Below are 13,092 nucleotides of genomic sequence, written 5' to 3'. Positions count from 1 at the left end.
CGACGTCGAACAGCACATTTAGCGGACAAAAGCATGTTTGATGCATGCTAGCTACTAGCTCACTCCAATATCTGTCATCCATGACCCATCCAAAAAAGAGGCTAATAATACTACTCTAGTGCCCAATATTGGTGCTCGAACGCGAGTAGAGGGTTAATCAAACGTCCTATCGCAAATGAATCATCAGTGATAGATGTAATCAATACTTAATCATCATTTTATGCATGCATGCGACGATGATCCATGCATGGGCTTGGTAGTAGGGCGCATTATTGGGTCGGATAATTTTTTCCGTGTTTATATCTCTTCCACCTTTATCTTTTGCTCACGTCTCTACTCTCACCGTTTCTAATTCTCTTTTAAGCCGTTGTTAATTTTAGTGTTGTTCTAAGTCAAATCTGTCCGACTCTGATCAAATTCATAAAAAATACATTCATATGTAAGTATCAAATAAAAGCATCATCAAATATATCTCATCGTGTTCGTCAAAAAAAATATCTCGTCGTGCATCTTGTGAACCTTGCATCATTTGACATTGTATAAGTTTCATGTGTGTGTTTTCTATAAATTTGGTCAAAGCTACTCCCTCTGTTCAAATAAAATTGTAAGTCATTTCGCCATCTTCAGATACGTACTTTTTTGCTACGCACATATATATTATAAGCATCAAGGTTCAGCTAGGCGCTCGCCTAGGCGCGACTAGGCGCGACTAGTCGCTAGTCGAGACCCGTCGCCTGGCCTAGGGGGTTAGTCGCCGTTCTTGGCGCTGGGCGGAGCTGGGCGGCGCTAGGCGGCGCGGAGGCGACGCGGAGGGGCGCGAGGCGGACGAGCGCGGGGTTCCGTGAAAAAATGGAACCTGCGCGCGAGTCCGCAAAGGATTCCCGCCCGCGCGGCGCGATTTCGGGCGCGGAGGATAAGAGGGAGAGGACGGGTTCCCGCCAGCCATTTGGTCGTCTCCGCCGGTGCTCCTCCTCGACGCTGGACGAGCTCCTCCCCGCCGGCGAGCTCCACCCGCGGCCAGCCAGTGTTGCTCCTCCCCTCCTTGTCCCGTGCTCCTCCCCCACCCGCCGGTCTTCCTCCTCCCCTGCTCGTCGCGAAGCTGCTCGTCCCTGGAAGCTGCTCGTCGCGAAGCTGCTCGTCCCCGGAAGCTGCTTGTCTTCGACGGCGTACCCCTCCCCGCCGGCCACCCGAAGCCTCCAAGGTGAGTTCCCTTCCCTCCCTGCTCTTCTCCCTTCCTCTGCCGGCTCTCTCCCCTGCTCTCAAATCTTCTCCCTCCCTGCTCTTCTCCCTGCTCTCAGATTCCCCTGCTCTTCTCCCTGCTCTCTCCCCTGCTCTCAGATTCCCCTGCTCTCTCCCCTGTTCCTCTCCTTGCCTGTTTGTTTGAATCTGAAATTCTCAATGTGCATGTAATATGCCTCTGTATTTGTATTTTCTATTTTCTGATTGCATGAATGTAGGATGTCATCAACTGAGAATGGAACAGAGGGATCAAATATCCTCAAAAGGAATTCGGATGATGTTGGATGGGAATATGGTGTTCTTGTTGATGGTAACAATAAGGACAAGGTGAAGTGCAAGCTTTGTGATAAGGAGATGAGGGGAGGGATTCATAGGTTGAAGCAACATTTGGCTCATGAGGGAAAGAATGTGAAGAAATGCACAGCTAGAACACCACAGGCTACGGAGGCTAAAGAGAAGTGCAAAAAGGCACTAGCTGATGCAAAAAGGAAGAGGGAGGAGAAGACGGTTCGTGAGCTAGAAATTAGAGAGGAAGTTCATGTATCTAGGGTTGGAGCAGATTCAGATGAAGTCACCTGTGTTGGAAGTTCAGAGCCCCACAAGTTAGGACCCATTGACAAATGGACACGTGTTATTGATCCTAAAGCTACCATGTCTGAATCTTTGAAGCAACAACAGCTGAACAAGGAACTTTGGAAAGAAAGAACCAATGAGGTGCATAAGTACATTGCAAAATGGGCCTATACACATGGTAATTTGCTAGTATACTATTCTGTAATCTTTATTTACATTTAAAAGTTCATTAGATGGTGCAAAATGGGCCTAATTTTCATGTTCTGTTGGCAGCTATTGCTTTCAATGCACTTGATAATGATGAGTTCAAGCAAATGTGTGAAGCAATTGGACAGTTTGGTCCAGGTTTTGTACCTCCAACTCAGGATGCACTGCGGGGGAAGTTGCTAGAAGAAGAATATGAAAGAACAAAGAGTTTGCTGCAGGAGCGTGAAGCCGAGAAGATGAAAAATGGTTGCTCTATTATGACTGATGCTTGGTCAGATAGGAAGAGGAGAAGCATAATGAATGTGTGCACCAATTGTGCTGAGGGAACATCCTTCATCAGCTCTAAGGAGATGTCAGATGTCTCACATACCAGTGAGCTCATCTTTGAACTTGTGGACAAAGCAATTGAAGAGATTGGTCCAGACAATGTGGTGCAAGTAGTGACTGACAATGCCTCTAACAACATGGGAGCAAAGAGGCTATTGGAAGAGAAGAGACCACATATATTTTGGACATCTTGTGCAGCTCACACAATCAACCTTATGCTGCAAGGAATTGGCAACATGCCTCGGTTCAAGAAAGTGGTTGACCAAGCAAAGGCATTTACCATATTTGCCTATGGCCACACAAGGACATTGGAGTGCTTGAGATGCTTCACAGAGGGGAAAGAGGTAGTGAGGCCAAGAGTCACTAGGTTTGCTTCAAACTTTCTCACTTTGGCTAGCATGCAAGAGAAGAAGGACCAGTTAAGGAAGATGGTGGTTCATAGTAAGTGGGACACATTGAAGGATGTGAAATCAAAGAAAGAAAAAGAGGCAACAGCAACTATATTGAGTCCAAGCTTTTGGAGGGATGTGAAGCTAACATTGGCTGTTTTTGAGCCATTGGTCAAAGTCCTCCGTTTGGTTGATGGTGATGTGAGACCATCCTTGGGTTTCGTTTATGGAGAACTACTAAAGGCAAAGAAACAGATCAAAGATGCATTTGGAACTGTTGAGGCTCGGTTCAAGGATGTAATTGCTGTTGTTGAGAAGAAGATGAATGAAAGACTTGATTCTCCATTGCATTTGACAGCCTATTTGTTGAATCCTCACTATAGCTATAGTGACCCATCAATATTTGATCAGCCCAAAATATCAGAAGGGTTCATAGTTTGTGTTGAGAAATTTTATTACCATGATGAGGACATGCAGCATCAGGCTGCCAACATTGAACTAAAGAAGTTTCAGAATAGAGAAGGACCCTTTAGCAAAAAGCTTGCTAGGACTTTTGAAAATTTTGATTACAACCCAGGTAGAGGTACTTCCTGTTCCTGATTCCTAAACAACATGGCTGAAGGTTGTTTGCTGCTGTTTTCTAAACTAATAGAGGTGTTCTTTTCTTATTTCAGCATCATGGTGGAGATTGTATGGATATGAAACACCAGCTTTACAGAAGATGGCGACAAGGATCCTATCTTTGACATCAAGCTCTTCTGGTTGTGAAAGAAATTGGAGTGGGTTTGAAGCGGTTAGTACCTATCTATTATGAACATTTCATTTTCAGCATTGTTACAATTAAATTGTAGAAGTAGAACTAAGAATCCTCTTTTTCAATTGTAGATACACACTAAGAAGAGGAATAGGCTTACTACAGCCCGCCTCAACAAGCTGGTGTATATCCAATTCAACTCCAAGCTGCTTAGTAAGAGAGAAAAGATCAAGTCAAAGAAAATCATTGATGTTCTTTTATCTAGTGATACATGTGAAGCTCAAGGTTTTCTCCAAGAAGGTGGGGATGATTGTGCATTGGTTGAATTTAGAGATGGGGAGGAAGATGAGATGGAAGGTACAGGGATACCTTGGTCTGTCATTGGAGAGGCAGTGGGAGCAGATGAACAGCTTGAGAGGCGTAGAAGTGCAAGAGTGAGGGAGCTCTATGAAGGAGAAGAATTTGAGTCTGAAGAAGAAGAGTATGAAGATGAGAATAGGGACTACAGTGAAGAAGAAATATGATATGGACTGCAGCTGTGTCACCTTGTTTATGTGTCTGTGTGCCTTCTTTTATTATTTGTGAGACCTGAACTAAGAACTATGTGTTTGTGTTGTGCTTTATTTATAAATTGTGTTGTGCACTTCTATTATTGTCCTATCCACTTGTATTGTAATCACCAGCTGGAGGTATGGTGTGCTCATGGATGGGAGGCTGCTGAAATCATCCAGATAAGTCACAATTTAGTGTCCTATACTCCTATCTAGCTGTCTATTGAGTATTGAGTTATTGACTAATACTAGCTGTAAAAATGTGTTGCAGTTGCAGCCATGCAGGAGCTAGGAACAGGCAGGACTAGGACTCAGGTATGTCTACTACTCTACTGGCACAAATACTAAGTCTGTGACTCATATATAGTAGTTATATACATATATATATATATAGACATATAGTCAATAGTCATATATATAATATATATATAATTTATGGCTATATTGCCAAAACGCCTAGGAAAACGCCTAGGAGCGCCTAGGACCGAGTACTCCCGACTAGGCGCTAGGCAATGGGTCAGCGCCCCGACTACGCCTAGCGCCTAGCTGAACCTTGATAAGCATGTTCACTTAATTAAACTTATCTATCAAATTTGTCTACCATTTAATATAGTTTTTTCTCATAATAAATTAACAAATAGTATTTTTGGCCATGGTTTTTTTTAGACAAGCGAACAAGCTCATGTCTCTAGATATATATATAGTAAACGATATTCATCTAGAAAAGTCAGAAATGTGGTGAGTGGATAAATTTGACTTATGACAAAACAAAATGTTATGATTTAGAACAGAAATCTCCAAGTCTAACAAAAGATTGTGTCCTCTTCTGGTGAAATTAAAATATCGGTGGCGTGATACTTTGGAGGCAGATCTAAGTTTACTTGTCTTTGAAACAATATAACGGCACAAACACTTCCATATATATATATATACAGCTACCCAATGTAATCATTTGACCGTAAATGTTAAAAATATTCTAGAATTACATAGTACAAGACAAATGCTCATCACGTACGCATACTCAACCCTATAAACAAACGTACATAATCTCTGCTCCTGTAAGCATATTAGAAGGATTAAGTCGGTAGATTTTGAGATTCGTGAAGTCACCACTGTCATCTTAATGTCAATGGGGTCGTTGTCAATTACCGAAAACATAACGCCGTTAAATTCTAGAATAAATCTAGAAAAATACGAACACTCGTTCCGGATGAGCAAGTTTCAGCACAAGAAATCAAAGATCTAATATTTTATATTTTGAGATTGGTCTAGGTCTATACGTTTTTTTTTCTTAAAAAACCTAGCGTTTCAAAATGTGTGCGCTGCTGCCTGCCAACAGTAGTGCCACTATTCACAAACTTGCCGTATAGAAGAATTGATGTTCCTACTAACTGCCAATATAAAAACAAGCCTCCCTAGCTACAAGTTGTACTTTATCAGTTGCGTTATTAACTAGACAAAAAAAGAACGTGTTATTCATCACTATGCTAGCTTTTATTCTAAAGTGCCAGTGAGCACATCACATGACAGGCTTTTAAGCAATTAGTATTGTAGTTAGCTAAGCACAAACCAACTTTAGAAGACTTTTAGCCGCCTTAGGACGATCTAACTATCGGATCAGTCACAAAGGTTTGTCTCTCCTAAGTACTCCTAGCCCTGAGTGGAGAGATAAAAGGGAGCAGCATTATGTTATTGATTGATGACTGAAACGATCTCTCTAGGTCCGTACGTAAAAAGGTGCAGAGCACAAGGTTACCGATGATAATTAAAATAAATTATCCAGATAAACATTCTCGACTTCTGGTAGTACTTCTTAATCGATCCAGGGCCATATCACTTGGTTTGTGGGGTAAAAAGATATATGGGGTAGCATTTAGAATAAAAGTTCAGACTATCAGTTGGGATTTTGACCATTCGAGAATAAGAAAATAAGAAAATGTAGGATATGTTGTACTCCCTTCGTTCACAAAAGTTATGGGTCAAATATAACAACTTTATAATAAATAATATTAACTTTTATCTCTTCAAATAAATTTATTATGAAATGTATTTTATAACTAATCTAATGATACTTATTTTGTATTAAAAATGTTAGTACTTTTAAGGGCACTCACAATGCAGACTCTATCATAGAGTCTAAAGTTATTTATTACCTCGAACAATGTGGACTTGGAGTCTAAATAAGACTTGTAGTCTTATTTTTTCTACCTCTTTCTACAATAAATATACTGCCACATCAGCAAAATACCATAAATAATATGTAGTTAATTGTCTTGGACTCTGTGATAGAGTCTTGCATTGTGAGTGCCCTAATATAAATTCAGTTGAAGTTTAAACTGTGTGATTTCTCAAAAAACGAGAATTATATTCAGTGCCTTACATTGAATGATTTTTTTTAAAAAAAAATATAATCCACATGTGGCTAATTGGGTGAGGTTGCTAGTAGTTGTGAGTTGTGTCGACAAGGAGTTTTTTCATGACAAACTGCTCTCTTTGGCATATCCATGCAAGCAAAAGATGGAGTATTTCTTTTATTATTCAGATGTGGTAATACAAATTGTAGTATCTTATCTAAACGTATAATCAAATGATACCTATAAAGAAAAATACAGTAAAAATCCCAAAGAAACACTGGTGGGCAGGAAGCCATCGACCGGCTCTTACCATCCGCGCTGTCGCTGTGTGCGGTTCTCATTGAGTGTGTTATGAGACTGAATGAAACGTAGAACGACAACTCAACAGACAATACCTGTATTATCTTAAAAAATAGACAATACCTGTGAAAGAAAATATAGAAACTATAGTAAAGACCCGTTGGAACAAAATAATTTTATAAAAAACATATAGGAATTTATGTAAAGCAGTTTATTTTTTTTAATAGAAAATACACATGAAACAGAAAAAAAAAAGTCTCGCATTCTAAAGAAACCATGTCCTCATGGATTGAGAGGAGTGCTCCTCTCCAATCAGTACGTATTGCATCCGATCCGGCTGTGGAACGTACGTGTCGATCTTAAAGAGCAAATTAACAAAAGCAAGACCTCGAATAATCCGGGCAGTCAAGATGTACGCAGGAGTACGTTACATGCGCAGCAAAGGTATAGGATAGGATGTATGGCGATGGGAATCGGAAGGGACGGGAATAAAGCTAGGGGACATGATGATGGTGAAGAATCTAAGTGGATTATTTTGACATGACGCTTTGTCCATACACCTCATGTTTGCTAATGTGTCCCCTAAAGTTCTATCCTCTTGCAAGCTACAACCTCTACACATCCGTAGAATAATATACTATCATATACTAACCCATGAAGTCATTTTAGACAAAATTTAGATTAAACATTAAAAATATAAATTATAAATAACTTTTAAATTTTTAAGTTTGCAAATATGAAAAACCACATTGATCTTAATAAACAAATAAATAGAACTCTCTAAATAATCATTGAACAGCTACATAGCATGACTAAGACCTTGTTTAGGTCCAAAACTTTTTTAGATTTGGCTACTATATCACTTTTATTTTTATTTGACAGTTAATGTTCAATCATAGACTAACAAAGTTTAAAAGATTCGTCTCGCGATTTACAGACGAACTGCGCAATTAGTTATTTTTTTATCTATATTTAATGTTTCATACATACGTCCAAAAATTTGATATGGTGAGAAATTTTATAAAATTTTCGAAATTTTGAAGACATCTAAACAAGACCTAACGTTAAAGTTTGGGTGGTACTCATTGATCTACTCTCTGTCCCAAGATAAATAATGCTATGATATTCGTAACAATCAAACTTTTTTAAAATGAATTAAGTTTATAAAAAATATTAATAACATTATCTCTAAATAAGTTTATTATAAAAATATATTTGATCTATCTCATTATAACGTTAAAGCTTAGAGGTGCCGAGGTCCGCCTGAATATATGCCGCATCGACGAGATTTCAACAGCTTCGGAGCTGTATATTTCTGTCTTGTATGTTTATTTGACTAGCATTTTATCTGTACGATCTCGTGTGCTAGTAGTATGTTTATATTGATTTGATTTGACAGTTACGCTTAATCTAAGCATCTCTAAGCTCATCGACGAGGACTAGCTTTGACCTCCTTCATTGTGGGGTCTAGAAAAGAACGATCCTTAGTCCTAGAGTCGACAATGGCCTTGCATATCGTCTTATAATAATCTGTAAGCTGAGTTGGAATTTTTTTTCGTCTGTTGAATCAGATATCACATAATATCATATGACATCACTCGTTACGTTGGTCAGTTTGCATAGCTATTTTAATGGTGGGCCGGATGGTGAACTGGTGATATTGTCACATGGCTGACAATCTTTTTCTATGTTAACAAGGATGGGACTATAAAAGGTTAAACTAAATCGTCACTAGAAGATAAGGATGGTTTTAAAGAACTTTTGAAACTAGTTTCATGTTAACAAGGATCTAATGAATTATGAGTTTAATAGATTCTGTTTAGCAGAAAGACGTATATTCCTTGCTCATTAACAGACAATCACTTATTCCCAAACCTCGTGTTGAGCTAATCGTTTTCATTTACCGTCTCATGAAAACATTTTTTGTTCCGCTTAGCCCTATTGAGCATTTTAGTGATAGATTCTAACGGTCCTATATGTAAACCATTTTTTTATATAATTTTTTAAGGTGGAATCAAACTTTAGGATTTTTAATTGCATAGTTTGTGTAAAAAAAATTAGGATGCTTTTTTGAAAAGCAATTGCAATTTGATTTGACCCTTGAACTGTCAACATAATTTGGTTTATCTCTTGACGACTAATGTGGAGCTATACAATGGAAAAAAAAACCATTGTTTAAACCACTATGGTAAAAAAAATGGTTTTAAAAGTTGAGAAATCAAATTCCAACGCAGAAATCAAATCCATTTTTATAAATGATGACGGAAAATCAAATCAAACGCGTGCAAAATTCAAGGGGATCAAAAAGGACTTTTTCCAAAATAAAAAGATTCTAACCCAGAAAATTCCCTATTTTGCAACATATATCCACCACAACAAGTTTGGCCAGTTAACTTTTCAGCCCAGCTCAATCTACATCGCTGTCCAAGCTAAAAAGGCCCAACTGAGAAAGGCAGCGAGTGCCGGCCGAGTAGAACTCTGGCCTGCATCCTAGTCCGGCTGCCGCATCCGGGCAGCTCCGGGCTCCGGCGGTTCCCCGCTGCCGTCCTCCGTCTGGTCCCGACTGCGCTAGTGCTCCGCCTCATGGGGGCGTCCGAATCTCTCCTGTCCAGGCAGCAGCTGCAGCAGCTGCGGCCGCAGTGGGCGGATGAGATCACGACGGTGTCCGAGGGCCGGCGCGACGACGCCGACGCCGATCCCCTCGTCCGCCGCATCCGGTCTCTCACCATAGTAAGGCCTGAACTCTCTTGTCTCCTGACTCTCCCCTGCTGATGCCCATGCCGAGATGCCCTTCGTATTAACGCTTTTGACTTCGGTTGGGGTTATGCTGTTGGGGATTTGTAGGCTCCGCCGCTATTGAGCTCTCAATCTGAAGCGGAGGCAGAGAGCAGCCTCACCGATATCCTCGTCCGGAAGCCCTCTATCTCCTCAGCCACCTCTGGTGAGTGGCTGCTAGCCAGGATGCTATTTTGGTTAGTTTGTGTATTACTATGCAGGCGAGATTCTGAATAATGGTGTCTGGGAATGTATATAATTGACTAATTGGAAACACGCTGTACTCGAAATAGTATACATCACACATTGTTGCATTCCCATTAATCTTGTTAAGCTTACAGTGTCATGTTAATTAATTTGTAGGAAATCTGAACCCAAATGTCCTAGCTGAGCTTTTTTCCTTGTACCGCGAATGGCAAGAAGAGAATGCCAAGAAAATTAGCCGAAAGCAGGTAGGTGGAATTCTTGTAAGAGCTCTCTATCAATTACTGAGGGGAGTCAATCAGGATATATGATACTGTGGTTCGAGTTACTAGTTTAAGCCCTACGGTATGCTATCCTATTGTTTTGAATATAAAAGCACATCACTTCATTTTTTTTTTTGCAGTTATTCTCTCTGTTGATATTTTATCTTGATGGCAAGGTGAATAATATAGATAACTCGCGGTGTCAGTTGCCAAGGGCCTTTTGTTCTATTGCTCTGTGTAGCTGTGTTGCTTGTTCTGTTTGTCACCATATAAACACTGTCTTGTGAATTGCCCGTGTTTAGTTCCCAAAAAAATTTGTAAAAAATTTCAGATTCCCCGTCACATCGAATCTTGCGGCACATGCATAGAGCATTAAATATAGATAAAAGAAATTACTACTTACACAGTTAACCTGTAATTTGCGAGACGAATCTTTTGAGTCTAGTTAGTCCATAATTAGACAATATTTGTCAAATACAAACGAACCTGCTATAGTATCCATTTTGCAAATTTTTTTGGAACTAAACAAGGCCTTAATGTGAAACTGGTTTTTGTGGTAGTAAATATCAACTTGGTGGGCAAAAACCAGTTGTTCTTTCAGTCTAGACATTGCCTTCTGAGTTTAGTTGCATGAAATTTGGAAGAGAATATTTGATATCATTTCTATGAATAATTGCCCACCCCCTCCCACCCAGTTTCCTTTTAGATTCATTGTTTTGCCAGCATTGGTCATAGTGTATTTCTGTCATTGTTGAACTGCAGTGCTGACAGTAGATATGCAGCTCTGCACTTATATTACCATGTTTTAATTAACTAATGAATTCTAAATGTTCGAAGTAAATATGCAAGCAGTGCTTGGATACTTACAGAGCATATGTCTGCGAAGTCTGACTTAGAAGATTTAGCGTTGCTACCGTTAGAGCTTAGCAACTCCTTTTGTTTTTGTTTGTCAGCTAGTTTATGATAAGCAGCTCTAATATTGAATGTCTTGTTGCAGGAGGAAATAGAAAACAAGATAGAAACAGCTGATGCATTGGCAGTTAAGCTTCTCCAGCGGTTCAACTATTCTCTTACTTCCATGAGATCCACCTCCCACAATCTTGCTGAAGGTAATGATGCAATTTTCTTTCTTAAGTAGGTCCTTGTCTGTATATGTAAGGAAGCCATCCATCACATTATTGGACATTTTATCTCTAGCCTAATTGAGGCAAGCGAGCACATCTGTGTGCTGCTATTATTACTACCTGTTCCGAATGATTTAGATGGGAGTATCTGAATTACATGCTGACATTCCCTTCTTCAATATTGCAGTTCATCCGCTGCAGATCGAAGTTGGTGAGTTGAAGGGCAGCTTAACTGAAGTTATAAGTAACTGCGACGCACTGTGCAAGAGAATTGCTGCAGAAGGACCGGAAAGCCTACGATCATCTGTTCAACCTTTCATTCCTGCTAGAGCAGAGGCAGAAGGAAGCGGTTCACTTGACCCAAAACAGGAGTCGTGAATCGTACAATCTAACTGCTGGCAGCATGTGCAAAGAAACTTCAGAGGATGGTTAGTAGGTCCTGGATAAATGCAGTATATATACATACATGTTTCCAAATGTCTGAAATTCTGTCTGTCTTGTTGTAGTATCTAGAGTCATGACCGTGTCTGTGCACAGCACCGTCTCTGCGTGCGGTGCGGCACTAATTTTTACATCAGATGAAGCTCGGACTTTTTACCTGGTGTCTGAAATTCATCATCTTTTTATTCTATCAGATAATCTCGGACCTTTTACCTGGCTCTAGAAAACATTCTTCACTGACCCTCTAACGCAAAAACGATGCTTCGCGTGTTCTTAATGTAAACTGGAGCAGTGTTGACTAGCTAGTCCACCACTGGGGGTCGCACAGCGTAGAACGGGCGCACGGAGCACAGTGAGAACGCGCCGGCCAAGTGCTAGAGATGGACGAGGTGCCCGAAGCACCAAAAAAAAAAAAAGGGAAAAAACGGTGACTTGATGTCATCTGCGTCAGGGTTCAATTTTTTTTTTTCACGAACGTCCTTAGCACGATGCACAGTCCAAAATCTCATTGCAGAGCATAGAGGAAGAAACCCCGCTCATATAACACACTAAGCGTCCATAAGCTCACGACCCTGAAGTGTTGCTATGCTCAACTACACCAGATAAAAAGCTGGTGGATATTTTGGGACACCGCCTCACGTTAACCTACCTATGTTATCAAAAGTCTTATCTCTTAAAGTCGTTTTTTTTCTATTGATTGAAAAGGCCTCTCCTGCTAGTATCTTGGCTAAACTTAACATCTAGTTGTACCCGATCAAAAAACATAACATCTAGTATCCCCACAAGGCTAGTTCTATTCTTAATTATGTTTTTAAGAAATTGATCTTCAAGGCATACAACCGCCATCCCTAGGAATAGGCCAGTGATATGATTGACCGAACGAGCCCCATTGTATTAGTATATGAGAGCATCTCTGTCAGCCTTTTTTAAACTTTAAATTATCATTTGGAGAGTCATTTGAATAAAACTAGTCTCTAGATCTTTCAACACTCTAATATATAGCTTATCTATATCTTCCGCATATTTTGGAAAGTGTGATCCGCTCTCTATCTTTAGCTAGCTAGGAATAGAGAATGACACACTACTACAGACCTTTGGTCACTTGCCCAAAACGAACAATAGTCTCGGCCCAATCAGTGTCCGGGACAAAAACATCTTTAGACTAAAAGTCCTCTGCCCAACGGCTATGGTGTCGGAGTTTGGCATAAGGGACCTTTAGTCCCGGTTGGTAACACCAACCGGGATTAAAAATGTGTTATCCCGGTCCGTCTCACAGGCCGGAACAAAATGTTGGACTGCAGTCCCGGTTGGTAATTGGAACCGGGATTAAATGTCCTTTCCCATATTTGAACTCTTCTTCTTCCCCTGGTCGAGCCCGATCTTCACTTTTTTGTTGTGTTCTTTATTTGTTCTTGCTTGTTTTTGCTCTCATCTCCGGCTATTGATTCATTTCATCATTTCTACGTCGTCATCAACTTGTTAAGAGGTCACTAGCTTCATCTTCTCAACATTAGCAGCGGCATATGTCATTTCCTAGTGTTATATATGTTGTTTTTTATTTTATGAATTCTACGCTATTTTAAACTCCAAT

The 13,092-nt window shown here is 40.1% G+C and overlaps 2 protein-coding genes across 2 annotated transcripts; both read left to right on the top strand.

Annotated features, from left to right (window-relative positions):
• LOC8059968 lies at positions 850–4,013 on the top strand. Its single transcript, XM_021461160.1, has 6 exons — positions 850–1,201; positions 1,299–1,374; positions 1,458–1,990; positions 2,086–3,318; positions 3,410–3,528; positions 3,621–4,013. The coding sequence occupies exons 1-6, from the start codon at positions 850–852 to the stop codon at positions 4,011–4,013; spliced, it is 2,706 nt and encodes a 901-aa protein (XP_021316835.1).
• LOC110433583 lies at positions 9,086–11,709 on the top strand. Its single transcript, XM_021456008.1, has 5 exons — positions 9,086–9,424; positions 9,539–9,635; positions 9,833–9,921; positions 10,934–11,045; positions 11,248–11,709. Exons 1-5 carry the CDS (start codon positions 9,278–9,280, stop codon positions 11,436–11,438), a joined length of 636 nt encoding a protein of 211 aa, XP_021311683.1. The 5' UTR covers positions 9,086–9,277; the 3' UTR covers positions 11,439–11,709.

Source organism: Sorghum bicolor, chromosome 1 (genome assembly GCF_000003195.3).
Source record: "Sorghum bicolor cultivar BTx623 chromosome 1, Sorghum_bicolor_NCBIv3, whole genome shotgun sequence".
NCBI classification, from domain to species: domain Eukaryota; kingdom Viridiplantae; phylum Streptophyta; class Magnoliopsida; order Poales; family Poaceae; genus Sorghum; species Sorghum bicolor.
This window is presented reverse-complemented; position numbering and strand designations above follow the sequence as displayed.